Source organism: Diadema antillarum, unplaced genomic scaffold, assembly GCF_040938485.1.
Source record: "Diadema antillarum isolate AM-2024a unplaced genomic scaffold, OU_Dant_1.0 scf00000099, whole genome shotgun sequence".
NCBI lineage: Eukaryota > Metazoa > Echinodermata > Echinoidea > Diadematoida > Diadematidae > Diadema > Diadema antillarum.
The window spans coordinates 5,081,712-5,095,065 of NW_027270988.1; the positions used below are offsets into that span (position 1 = coordinate 5,081,712).

General features: G+C 40.7%; 1 protein-coding gene across 2 annotated transcripts; it reads left to right on the forward strand.

Moving 5' to 3' along the window:
* Nucleotides 1-5,803: 5,803 nt before the first annotated feature.
* Nucleotides 5,804-12,827, forward strand: LOC139718719 (uncharacterized). 2 transcript variants are annotated; one of them, XM_071630180.1, is made up of 3 exons: nt 5,804-5,875; nt 7,214-7,282; nt 10,108-12,827. In XM_071630180.1, exon 3 carries the CDS (start codon nt 10,912-10,914, stop codon nt 12,025-12,027), a length of 1,116 nt encoding a protein of 371 aa, XP_071486281.1. In that variant the 5' UTR covers nt 5,804-5,875; nt 7,214-7,282; nt 10,108-10,911; the 3' UTR covers nt 12,028-12,827. The 2 variants fall into 2 exon arrangements, with proteins under 2 accessions (XP_071486281.1, XP_071486283.1); XM_071630182.1 differs by lacking the exons at nt 5,804-5,875; nt 7,214-7,282 and adding an exon at nt 8,869-9,774.
* The last annotated feature ends 527 nt before the right edge of the window (nt 12,828-13,354 follow it).

Sequence of the window (13,354 nt, forward strand, 5' to 3'; positions counted from 1 at the left end):
GTGGGGGTCGGACTTCGTCTCCGTTGCTTAGCCCCGGATTATTTTTTCGTTCTGTTTACACTCACTTGCTTGGCACCGCAATTGCGGTGCTAACCCTGCTATTTTGCAGGGCCAGATAGTACCGGACTATCGGTGGGGCTAGCCCACTTTGGCAAAAAGGAGTGTAAACAGAAAGTGGGCTAAGGATAGTCCCGTACCAACGGTGGGGCTAAGGCACCCCTCCCTTAGCCCCACTGTTGGTACGGGACTAAGCAAAAATTTACAAGTGTAAAAAGCCCTTAAGTGTAGGGAAGGGGGCCTACAGCTGGGCGCGGGGGGGGGGGGGGGGGGAGGTAGCCACCCCAAAGGTTTTCAAGGTGAAGAAAAAAAGAAAATAAAGCTCTCTGTATTCAAATGCAAAGCCCCCGACTCTCCCATTGCTCGCTCCCATCTATAGATTTATACACTCTGGAAATGACAATTTTTTTTCGAATATAACCTTGCATTCCACAAAAAAAGTGTGCATCAGATCGCTTTATTCAAATCTAAAAAAGCAAAAGCTCCGTCGTGTGTGAGAGGGTATCCTCCTCCCACACCCTCTCCTCCTCCCCCATAGACTTAGTATTCCCTGTGATGACACATACTCGGAATAAGAGCCGAGATTCCGCGATTTAGCCATTAACATTTCCCTGAGTAGGCTACTGTATTAATTTTCCTTATATACCTTTCGCTGGAAATTCTAGAATTTACACTTATGGAATAGTACAGACCATACCATTTTAAGAGGAATTCAAAGTTTATTTGATGAAAATTGGGTTTGGAATGACTGAAACATAAAAAACAAAGTAAAACAAAGCGATCGTAATAAAATGTGGGTCCCACACCTTATTGAATCGCTCTGTTTTGGATATCTCAGCCATTTCAAAATCAATTTTCATCAAATAAACGTTGAATTCCTCATGGAATTACATGCTCTTTCCTATGTCATAAGAGGTTTCTCATTATCTCACCAATAAATGTTAGAAACCTGAAATTGGGTCTCAACCAAAACTATACGATCCCTTTAAGATTATACTGAATTTCAGGTCTGAAAATAGGAACTCCCCCATCGTGTAGAAGCTTCGCTCCCTGGCAAATTATCTTCCAAGTTTTGCCCCCGCCTCCTCCCCCCCCCCCATCATGAAAACGGAATCACGCCATGTTTGAGCCATTGGACGTGATATATATATCAATCATGTAGGCCCATATAGTCACAGCTCTCTGCCCCAGAAAGGAACATGCGCATAAAAGGTTGAAGGGTTATGTGGTCCGTCGGGTAATCGGGCGTGGGTCTGCCTGAACCCACAGAACTCTTGAGTTCTGTGCCTGAACCAATATGACATCTCCGTGGCAGAGCGGTTCACGGATTTGGCGTTCCATGCCAAAGACCTAGCTGTGCTCGATTCCTGGCGGAGACCAACTTTTCAGCTCTTGCACTTTTCCGAAAAGGAGAAATAGTGAAAGGAATAATGATGTCTAAGCTATACGCACGGTTTTCTCCTTATTTCTCACATATATGAATTTGATATAGCCTATTATATGTACACTCTTAAAACACCCGAGTCAGAACTGACTCGGAACTGGGTCCGTTGGGGTCACACACCGTTCCGGGTAAAAAATGACTTGGAATTTGGTCATGAAGTCGACCCCGAATGGGGTCACCCTGACCCAATTCATGACTCTGAATGGGTCATATCTGACCCCATTCCTTGTGATTTCTGACCCGGAAACGGTGTGTGACCCCAACGGACCCAATTCCAGGTCAGTTCTGACTCGGATGTTTTAAGAGTGTATAGTATATTCATAGGCCTATTGCAGTTTTTCAATTACAAAAATAAAGTACGCTGGAGGAATATCATGCGAGGACATAAATACGATACATTATCTCCTTGCATGAATCTTTTCCTTCCCTCTGTCTGTTAAACTAATCCTTCCTGCATTAAATTGGCTACAACAAACAAACAATCAAACAAACAAACAAATAAACAACAACTAAATTCTGCATGTCTATCCAGTATCATCGCAGAGTCACTTTAGATTCCTAGAACTTAAGTGTTTTACCCCTTTTTGCTCCCCCCCCCCCCCCGAAATAGAAAGGACAAAAGATCATGGAAGCGGTCATATTACTCATGTATACTTCGGGTGATATCTTAATCATTTCGGCTTCCGTTCTTACCCCCCCCCCCTCCCCTCATTACAAGAAATCGCCATCACTGGAAACTCGTGTTCATGATATTCACTGTAAGAGTACTATAAGAAATTCGTTTGAACGTATATATATATAGGCATATTGTTAAACTACATCGAAATAATGCTACCTTACTTCTCAGGGGGCTGTTTCAGGTTGATAAAGCATGCCAAAACATGCAGCAAACTGCACCATTAAAATGAAAAAAAAAGAAGAAAAATCTCACTGCTGTCGGAAAGGGGACACCCCAAACACCCCCTTCGCTCGCATACAAACTGCCCCAGATGAAATTCTGGCCATATGCCACTGCTAGCGGGAGGGTTGTTGAAGGAGGTATATCTCCTCCCATGCACTCGAGGCGAGAGAGATTATGCATTTTCAGAGTTGAAATTCAACGATCTGGTGCACTATGGTGAAATTTTTAGAAAGTTTTCTTAGAAAAAATAAATTCTCCGCATTTTGGGAATCATCAACGGAGTTAAAATGCTATGTTTGCCCTCCTCCCCCCCCCCCCAAAAAAAAGAAAAAATCAGGAGGGCCGGGGGAGGGGGGCAACTGCCCCCTTGTCCTCCAAGATCGAATCGATCCTTCTATACGTGATGGGAGCATTTGCATTTTTAGAATTCAAATGAAAATGTCCCGGAAAAGCATTACCATGGAATTTGGGAAATTGTCCATCCCGAAAGTGTATACTGAATCTATAGGCCCTACGGAGAGGAACCAAGTGGGAAAGGGGTCAATTATTGAAAGGAGATCCCCTCCCACATGACGGAACTTTTACATTTTTCTTGGCATTGGTATGAAATGACATAATGATCTGGTGCACAATTTTTGATGAAATATTCGAATGTTTTTTTATCTCAAAAGTGTAGATTTAGTGCGCATATGGAAAGGGACCTACACAGAGGGAGAGGTTGTTGGAGGGGTCGGGTATCCATCTCTCTCCCAGAGAGATATTTTTCATTTTCAAAATTGAAATCAATCAATCTGGTGCACACTTTGGGTGAAATATTTGGACAAAAACGGTTGTTGATTTTTGAAAGCAAGAACAATTTTCACGTCTCAGGAATTATGTGCAGGGGCGGATCCAAAAAAACTCCGTGAAGGGGAGGCGCCTTTGCGAAATAAAAGGACTATAAGGGGGGGGGGCGCACGCACCCCTCCCCAATTTTTGTTTTCTTTTCTTTCGTTTTAACCAAAAATAAAGGGGAGGGGGCGCGTGCCCGTTGCGCCCCCTCTGGATCCTCCACTGATGTGTGTGTGTGTGTGTGGGGGGGGGGGGGTGGGGTCAAAGTGATACTTTACGGACCATGGTCCTGATTATTATCATTTTTTTCCAGTATCTAGGCCTATACAGCTTCTATAAAACTTGGCGGGTATATACGACCTATAATAGCATTGTACTCTTATCCCATTGTTAAGATATCCAAAACAAAGCAAGCCCTTAAAAGATGGGAACCACCTTTAATTAGGATTGTTTTGATTACTATCTTGGTTTTTAGATATCTCAGCCATTCTAAAACTTATCTCCATCAAATAAACTTTCAATTCCTCTTAGAATTATAGACTTTTTAACATTTCATATAGTGGTTTCTGAATATCTCGCAAAAGAATCGCACATCAACCTGTTTCAAGAAAAAAGTTTGCCTGTCATAGTTAGATAGCTGCTATCTATGCTGAGTGTATGTCTTCAATGATATTCTAACTTCCAAATAAAGATGACATTTTTGAGACTTTTTCATGCAGACATGAATTAATGCACGAAATAAAATCAGGAGAAAAAAAAATCTGTAAATTTTTATTACAATTTGAAGTGGATTCTGAACAAAGGCGTACCGTGGGTCAAGACATTGGGGGGCACCTCATGGCAGCAACATCAGAATTGCATAACTGTACAATTAAATGCGAGCGAGCGGAGCGAGCGAGCTTGAAAATTTTGACATTTTACAGTCCCCAAACTGCCGTTTGTAGCTATATATAATAATATATGTATATATATATATATATGTATATACACACATATATATATATATATATATATATATATATATATATATACATATGCTTTGGAAATTAAGGGGGTTGCACCGGGCGCCAACTGCTGGCAGTTGCTGGCAGTAACATCAGGAGAATGGCATAACGATTAAATGCGAGAGAGCGAAGCGAGCGAGCTTGAACATTTTGACATTTTACAGTCCAAAAACTGCCGTTTGTAGCCATATTTTTTCGCTTTGGAAATTAAGGGGAGGGGGCGCACCGGGCGCAACTGCTGGCAATTACTGGCAGCAACATCAGGAGAATTGCATAACGATTAACTGCGAGTGAGCGAAGCGAGCGAGCTTGAAAATTTTGACATTTTACAGTCCCAAAACTGCCGTTTGTAGCTATATTTTTTTCGCTTTGGAAATTGATTCGGGGGGGGGGGGGGCGCACCGGGCGCAACTGCTGGCAATTACTGGCAGTAACATCAGGAGAATGGCATATATAACGGTTAAATGCGACCGAGCGAAGCGAGCGAGCTTGAAAATTTTGACATTTTACCGTCCAAAAACTGTCGTTTGTAGCTACATGTATATATATATTTTTTTTTTTCGCTTCGGAGGGAGGGGGCGCCCGGTGCGCCCCCTGGATCCGCCACTGGTAGTCAAGGGTTTACGTTCATGATTGGGGGAGGTATGACTAGCGAGGGGGCGTCGAAGTGACCAAGCGGGAGAAGGATGTCCAAAATCTGCACTTTATATAGAGCATCCCCTAATTTGTTTGTGTTTGTGTGTGTGTGTGTTTCATATAGATGGAAAAAATAGGAAATAGCCAAGGTCAAGTCTTATTATTGGCACTGCAAGGCATTTTGATATAGACTAGTATGTAAAGCAACACTGCAAAATCAATGATCAAGCTTTGATAGCAAATGTGTGAACCTATCACACTGCGCAACATTAATTGCAGCGACTCTTTTTGCCATTCCGATGTTCTGAGTACACTGCACACATCCTGCTTGTATTCAAAATGCCAACCAGGAATCACGCTGAATCACAATCTTTTGTCGTCTCCGGGCTTTTTGAACAATGTTTCACTGTATATACCTCTTTAATATATCATATATGGTTAAAAGAAATCTTAGAAAAATATCTTTTTTCTTGATCATCCTTTCATGTCGATTTCAAAAGCAGTTTACTAACCCTTGAATTACCATTTTGGTAGGGTTTTTTTTTTTCTTCTTCTTTTTCTTTTTTTTTTTCTTTTTTTTTTTAAACCAGCGGATGGGGGGGGGGGACGTGCCCCCCATGCCCCCACCCCCCGCCCCGTAGTTACGCCACTGATTCTGAATGTAGGTAGGAAAACCAATGCATAATGTACCATACTAGTAATCATAATAATTAATATCTGATCTCATCTGGTTCATCTGTCCTGTCTGTGCGTCAATGTGCACACTTCGTGTACATCGACATGGTTACGCACCGACAATGGAAGCGCCTAGAGCTAGGCCTCTTACTACCTACACACACACCGTACTGTGCGTGTGGTGTACCATGGCAATCCATAATCTCATTGTCAAAGCAAGGCCAAGCAACAGAGCAAAGAGTCATCTGTAATTTCTACTGCTGAGAGACCCACCTGATAGAAGTGAGTCTTCAATTATGATGACAGCGCATCATAATCTCATATCAGGTGAGGTGTGTTTTGTTTACCCAATTGGTACACGATATGCTGTCAGATTATACCATGAATACAGACAGATGATTGACTAGACCTACTCTTCTACAGTAAATTTACTAACATTATTTTAGGTATGTGGGTCTACAGTAGACAGATCATTGGGTCTTTTGTAATTGTCTCCTCTTGTTTGTACTGCACCAACCGCCGCTGCTGGGCTATTGACCTGCAGTCCCGTATGCGTACAGTTGCAGGACTATAAAATCTCATTTTAGACAAATAAGATTTAAAAGTATTGATGTGTAATGGTCATTATTTCTGCTGGACGCTGGATGGCAGTGACCAGTGTTTCCAGATTAGGATTGTCCTTTTGGGTATTAAAGGACAAGTTCACCGTCATGTACATGTGGATTGAGTGAATGCAACAATATTAGTAGAACACATCAGTGAAAGTTTGAGGAAAATCCGACAATCCGTTCAAAAGTTATGAATTTTTTCAAGTATCTGTGCAATTACTGCTGGATGAGAAGACTACTACAGTGTGTGATGTCACATGCGTACAACGACATAATGAAAATAAACAGAGAATTTCACAAAATTTTACTTTTTGAATGAAGTGCACATTTCTTGGACTTGTTACTGATGTATGTTAAGGATAATATTATTCCCCTTGCCTTCTGAAAGAGAGAAGTCGAGTGTTCTTTTGTTATGCGAGAAAAGTGAAAATAAGGTGAATTTTCTTTGTACTTTCTTTATACCGTTGTACTCATGTGACATCACAAGCTACAGTAGTCTTCGCATCCAGCCATGACTGAGCAGAAACTTTAAAAATTCATAACTTTTGAACGGATTGTCGGATTTTCCTCAAACTCTCACTGATGTGTTCTACTAATATTGCTGCATTCACTCAACCCACATGTCTATGAAGGTGAACTTGTCCTTTAAAGACAAAGTGGGTGATGATAACAATCTTTGTTTGTCTGAATAATGTTTTAATTCATCATTCATGCCCTCAAGGGTTGGTTTGATCTGGTTGGTGGTCCAATTCTGGCATTAATTCCTTTTTAGGTGATCTATATTTGACAGGATTGAACAATTACAGAAGATAAGTTTCTTTATGAATTAAGCTGTAACGTTAGGTAAAAGTACAACTGCGACCAGCCCGAATACGTAAATTACAGTATACTTGTGCACAAGGAGCCCCCCGGGTTAGTGTAAGCCTGGCAATAGTGTGGCGTCTTTGAAGAGAATTCCACTTTTCAATCTTTATGGAGCATGTCTGTGACACTGATTGATGGTTTTCCTGTAATAGTTGGTGACAAACCTAGCAGATATTCTTTGAACTTTCTCCAGGTTGGTGATGTGGGTGACTTGAAGAGGATCCCAAATGGCACAACAATACGCGAGCTTTGGACATACGAGGTGAGGGTTTTATAGGCAATTTCTTTTGTAAATTTGGAACAGCTCCAGAGTTTATGGTGCAAAAGACCTAAGATCTTGTTTGCACTTGAGATTGTCTGATTGATGTGTCTTGACCAGATGAGGTTCTATCTGTGTGTCAGCTGTATGCCTACATTGTAGGTAAGGATGATGTTTCTCTTCCTGTAGGGCAAAGCCACTCGTGACGTACTTGTGCCTAATTTATGTGTGGTGATGAGGGCTCCTCTTGTGGGTTATTCTCATATTCATATGACACATGAGCTTTTAGACTTAATCTGCCATTGTGACTGCCAATTGCACAGTGCTATGATATCTTGTTGGAAAATATCACAGTCCTTTGGAGAGATCATATGTGACCCTGCACCTCAAAACAAACAAAAAGTCGCCAGACATGAATTTTTAGTTAAGACCATATTCTGAAAGAGCAGACTTTAAGCTTTAAAATGATGTATAACTCAAATCAAATGGACTCTCCTAACCTATCTAAATATTGGAAAGAAAGCACAAACTCAGGAAAAGTGTGAACTGAGAAAAGAGGCTCTGAAGTACAATGTCTATTCAAGCGCTAATCTTTATCAAACCGTGCTGGCTGTGCGATGAATGGGACAAAAAACAGGAAGTAAACCACCAGAGTAACAACAATGAAGGGATTATCAAATTAAACTAAAATTAAGCATGCCTCATTAACACATTCTGTCCATAATTAATGCCAACTTTCAAAGCAGTAGCACAATCCTTTCAAAAGTTATTAGAGTTGAAAGTGAAGAGTGTGGACAAGGTTTTTCAAAAATGAAAAAGGAATTCTAAAGACACACCTAATCACACTATTCTCAGAGACTCCAACTCTCCCGTTTTCGACGGGAGATCTCCCGCCGAAAACCCATTTTTGCAAAATCTCCCGTTCTCCCGTTTGAGATTTAATTTCTCCCGCCCTGGCTCTTTGTCTCCCGTTGGAAAGGATTTCTTACATATTTCTATCGTATGTTGAAAAAATAAGCCTTAGATAGCACCAGAGAGCATCTAGAACCCTGGGAATTTCGCGCTTCGCACACATCAACTTTGAGTCTCCCGTTTGCTAGGGGTTTCAGGCGAGAGAATCTCCAGATCAGAAGGTACTTTGGGTTGGAGTCTCTGTATTCTATCAAAAATGTTCGAGATAAACTGCTAAAAAACACACTTTCCTGCCCGTTTTATGATCCCAAATTTTAGCATAATGTAAAAGAAGACCCACTCTTTTAGAAAATATGAAAAAGTCAAGTTCGGCTAGGTTGACCCATTTCACTTATTTTCAGTCCTCACGCAAAATCATTGTGTGCGACTTTACGTTCGTTTTGAGGTGCACTGTCACATATGTCTATAAAGAACCAGGTCGTCCACAAACAGTCTGACTTTAAATGAGATGCAAGATGGGATATCACAAGTACGTTAAAAACAGCAGTGGACCCAAGACTGTCCCTTGCAGCACTCCTGAAATCACTGGTTGGCTGGACGAACATTGACCTTCGACTAGTACCCTCTGGGAACGTTTTGTTAAGAAGTTTTGGATCCAGTCTTTTTTGCTCCTCGAATACCAAGGTGGTCAAGCTTGGCCAACAAGCGATGATGAGGTGCAGAATCAAATGCTTTATTGAAATCTAGTATGCAGAGATCAGCTTGACCCTTCGCGTCAAGAATTTGGGCCAGGTCGTCAGTTAATCGTACTAGTTGAGTTTCGCAGGACCTCCCTTTTCTAAACCCATGTTGGCTGTTACAAAGAAGGGAATATTTATATCCAGGTGTCCCATGATGTTGCTATCTTGCTGTCATTTAACATGGAATAATACCGAGGTACACTTATATTTACAATTAGTATTGGTTTCAATTTTAAAGAACCAAACAAAAATGTGGCCATATAGAATGGAATACGCTAACCCTGGGGCTTCATGTTCGCGTGAGTCACAGTAAGGGATACTGTGTGGATGAATTACGGATATATGTGTACATGAAAGGCATTATTTGCTGTGCTCCACAGGATACATCCAAGGCATATATTATGATCTAGCTCAGCTCTTGGATCTGGTACAGGCAAATCTAGTTGAAGTGCTTTAGGCTACAGCTCATTTCTGTATAATCCTGTTCCATTGATGGGCAACTGCCACTGCAAGTGAGCTACCTGTAAACACAACTATGCATGGTGTACATGATCATCATGCAGGGTTGCATTGTAACCTGTGCCTACTCCATCTCCTGCAAACATTGGAGTGATGTACAATACTACACTGTATGTAATTGTGCCATTTTGTGGATCTCTACACTGATACACACTTGATGCTTGTCATAATCTTTTATGAAAATGAGCTGTGTGTGAATCGTGAATTAGTGCTTGTCACCTCTTAGGTCTGTACCCGAATGAATAACCATGGATTTGGTCTGACTGCACCAGGACCAGTTGTAAACCTTTCCGCATTTCATCGTGCACTGAACTGATTTGAGAGGTAGAGGACCATAATTACATGCTACATTCATGAGCTGGTACACATTGTACATTGTATTTTGTTATCACAAGTGAACCGTACATCAAGTGAGTAGAATAAGCCAGGAATTTTAAAATCAGCTTACTACTACAACAGCACAAGGGGTTGATTCCCCATCCCTATTTAATGAATGTGAACATGAATTGCAAGTATACACTTTAAGGACATATTCTTTACATCACAATATCGTGTATTCATTCATTTCATTTCATTTTATATCATCTATCTGTCTATCAGCACAATACATATACTTGTATAATCAAATTGTCTTTATAATTTTCTTTGTTATTTCAGCAACTTTGCAACATTTGGAGCTTCAGCATGCATGATTCAGAGTTCATTCAGAGGGCGGAGTTTGAATAAAACACCATAGACTGAGACCTGGCTCTTTGACAGAAGCTATTACAAGGGCAGCAGTTACCTTCCATAGCAGCATTACAAATGTGTAGAAAAGCCCCGGGCAGCTGTGGCCAGTACAGAAGGACTGTATGGAGACTTTAAACAGAACTTAGGAGCATGATAAATTAGAAAGTTGTTGAAAAACAAAGACAGCCTCCCCAGTAGTGTGCATTGTTTTGAGGATTAGACCTATTCTAATGAATCTATGCACTTTGTCAAGAAACAGAGTGAGGAATTGAAGTTTCTGTGTGAAACAATCTTCTGTAGTTTTTAGCTTAGTTCCTTGTATTGAGCTGCCCAGATATCAAAATAGAAAGCTAAATTTGATTTGTGTGTACTGATTTAGAAAGTACAAGTATTGCATTTCAGCCCAATAATTGCCAGGCATAATACCTCATTTGCAAAACACTATGTGATACATCAGAGCAGTTGAGATTTGCACCATCAGTACTACAAGTATTATCAACCAAATAGTGCAATCAAAACAGCATTGGACATAAAAATTGTGAGATTTCTTTAGTAAATTGGTTATTTCTTTGTTCAGGACCGTACTGCTGATGTTGTATCAATGCAATTGCAGTACAAGGTGAAGTATGTGTACTGTGTTCACCCTCTTCTTGTAATGTGGTAATTGTTTTATAGGTAATTGACTCTCTTCAAGCAGACTTGTGAGCTAGAAATAAAGTGCATCATCTTACAATGCATACAAGAAGTAAGAGTAAGTTAAAAATCTTGGTTAATAGTGGCCGTCAAAATAAGAGATTAAAAAGAAATTGTTCACGCAAAGAAAAAGGTCTTAAAGGAAATGATATAACATGTATGTACTGCCACAAAAAGTGTAGTTGCCAATCACAGCTTGGCATCCACCTAAGAGTCCACACAGGTGAAAAGCCATTTTCTTGCCAAATTTGTCACATGAAATTTTCATCTCTGGCAAATAAGAACAGACATGAAGGTGTGCACAATGGAGTGAGGCCATACAAGTGTGATGAATGCGGCAAAACATTCAGGCAAAAGGCGGGTCTTGATGCTCATAAAAGAATTCATACCGGTGACAAGCCATATCCTTGTCAGTTTTGTAAACGTACCTTCAGGAGCAGGTCACATGTGTTAGCACATCAGCGCTACCACACTGGGTATCGTCCTTTTAAGTGCTTGCAGTGTGGACATGCCTTCACTCAGAGTCAGGATCTCAAGTACCACATGCGCATGCACACTGGTGAGCGCCCCTATGTCTGTGATGTCTGCCAGAAGGCTTTCACACGCCGTGCAATTATGCGGCGCCACCAGTTGACCCACACCGGAGAACGTCCGTACAAATGTGATGTTTGCCAAAAGTCATTTGTACAGGACCACCACCTGAAGAGGCATTCTTTGATCCATACAGGCCAGAAGCCATTCAAATGTAAATTTTGTGATGCTGCCTACAATGCCAAGTCTAACCTGCGTGCACATGAACGGCGCCATCTGGGGTTAAAGTTTAAGTGTGATGAGTGCGGGAAAGAGCTGCAGCATCGGGCATCACTGGTCCAGCATCGTCGTCTTCATACTGGCGTTCGTCCATTCGTCTGCCAGCATTGCAGCCAAGCATTCAACTCACACACCCACCTCAAACAGCATGTGCGCTTGCACACTGGTGACCGCCCCTTTGTTTGTGATGTCTGCAGCAAGTGTTTTAGGGCTAGTAGTGATTTTATTGTCCACAAACGCATCCACACTGGAGAGCGGCCTTTTCCCTGCAGTGACTGTGGAAAATGCTTCATAAAAAGCAGTGCTCTTACCAAGCATAAGAAATGTCATGCTAAGGCAGCCTAAATTAGTGTTTTCTTTCTCAAGAGTGGTTATTTTAACCATTCTAGGAAGTTATGATGTCATGAAAGCATACAATGATATTGTACTATTCACTTTTCTCCTCTGAATGTTCAGACTTGTCTATTTTTCTATTCAGGTATTCAGTACTTCATTTGTCAACAAGACTCTATCTTGGATGTGAGTGTGCTCCTCAAAGGGAAGCATGTTTCTTTTGTTCAGAAGAAATGCTACCTGAAATGTGGAGATTGATTTGTTTTAACAGGTCCTTTTCAGGATCATACCCCCATCCAAGAAACAACACATGTATGATGTACTGTGAAACCACTAAGCACTAAATGTTCTACCACCATGGAAGCCTTCAAAGAATATAAACAAGATTCTACTGGCAAAAGCTATTCAAAAAGAAGGGGAAAAAATGAGGTATAGTTTTTAAAATTATTTTCATATATTCATATGGAAATGGCTTTAATTGTATCATCACCTGACAACTCAATGATTATATCTCAAACATTCCAACATTGTAGTAAATCACAAAGGGAAAAGATCCCAGAAGACATTTTTACTCGTAAAAGAAATTCAAAGGTGTTGTAGATCATAGGAAGGACAGATCATAAAAATGATGTTTAAAGACATGACTCTCAATGAGTAGATGGGTTAGAGACTCTGACCTATCTATATATGCAAGGTGAATTAGCAAAGGTCTGGTTATTTTTCTGTAATGGTAGCCAAGAGGATGTGACAACGAATATTTCCATGAAATGTTTTGTCTCTGTTATGGAGAAGTTGCCCTTCAGATAACTATACACAGCCCAATCGCTGTAAAACGTGTTTTTACAGTGACTGGGCTGTGTATAGTTACCCCTTGGAATGCTTTTTGTGCTGCCTCAATTGGACATGCTGCAGACTTATGAATACACTAGTGTCCTTATTTACTTCAAAAAATAAACTCTCTGGATATTATTCTTATGTATACGAAAGTACAACTCACCATTGTTTTGGCATTCATTGTAGGGTAGTGGTGGTAGTGTGATGATATTGTATTATAGCATGTAGATAACGTACACTGAAGATGATCTCTTGGGAATTGTCACATTTTGCGCTGAATACAGTGTATAATTAATGGTGTGACAATGTACTAGTGAGGGAGACATGACTATTTAACCAGAAAATGAGAAAAGATAGTGAAAAATTTCATGTTGAAACCAAGTAGTGTGACCATGGTTGGTGCCATGTGCTGTACGTAATGAAGTGACACTGAAGCACACATTCGAATGCTCTCATAACAGTACTCCAGACAAATGACTTGCCATTACACTTTTGCCTACTTTAT

Bases quoted from the DNA above. Each gene is read 5' to 3' on its own strand.
- LOC139718719 (XM_071630180.1), top strand. From the start codon at position 10,912: ATGCATACAAGAAGTAAGAGTAAGTTAAAAATCTTGGTTAATAGTGGC.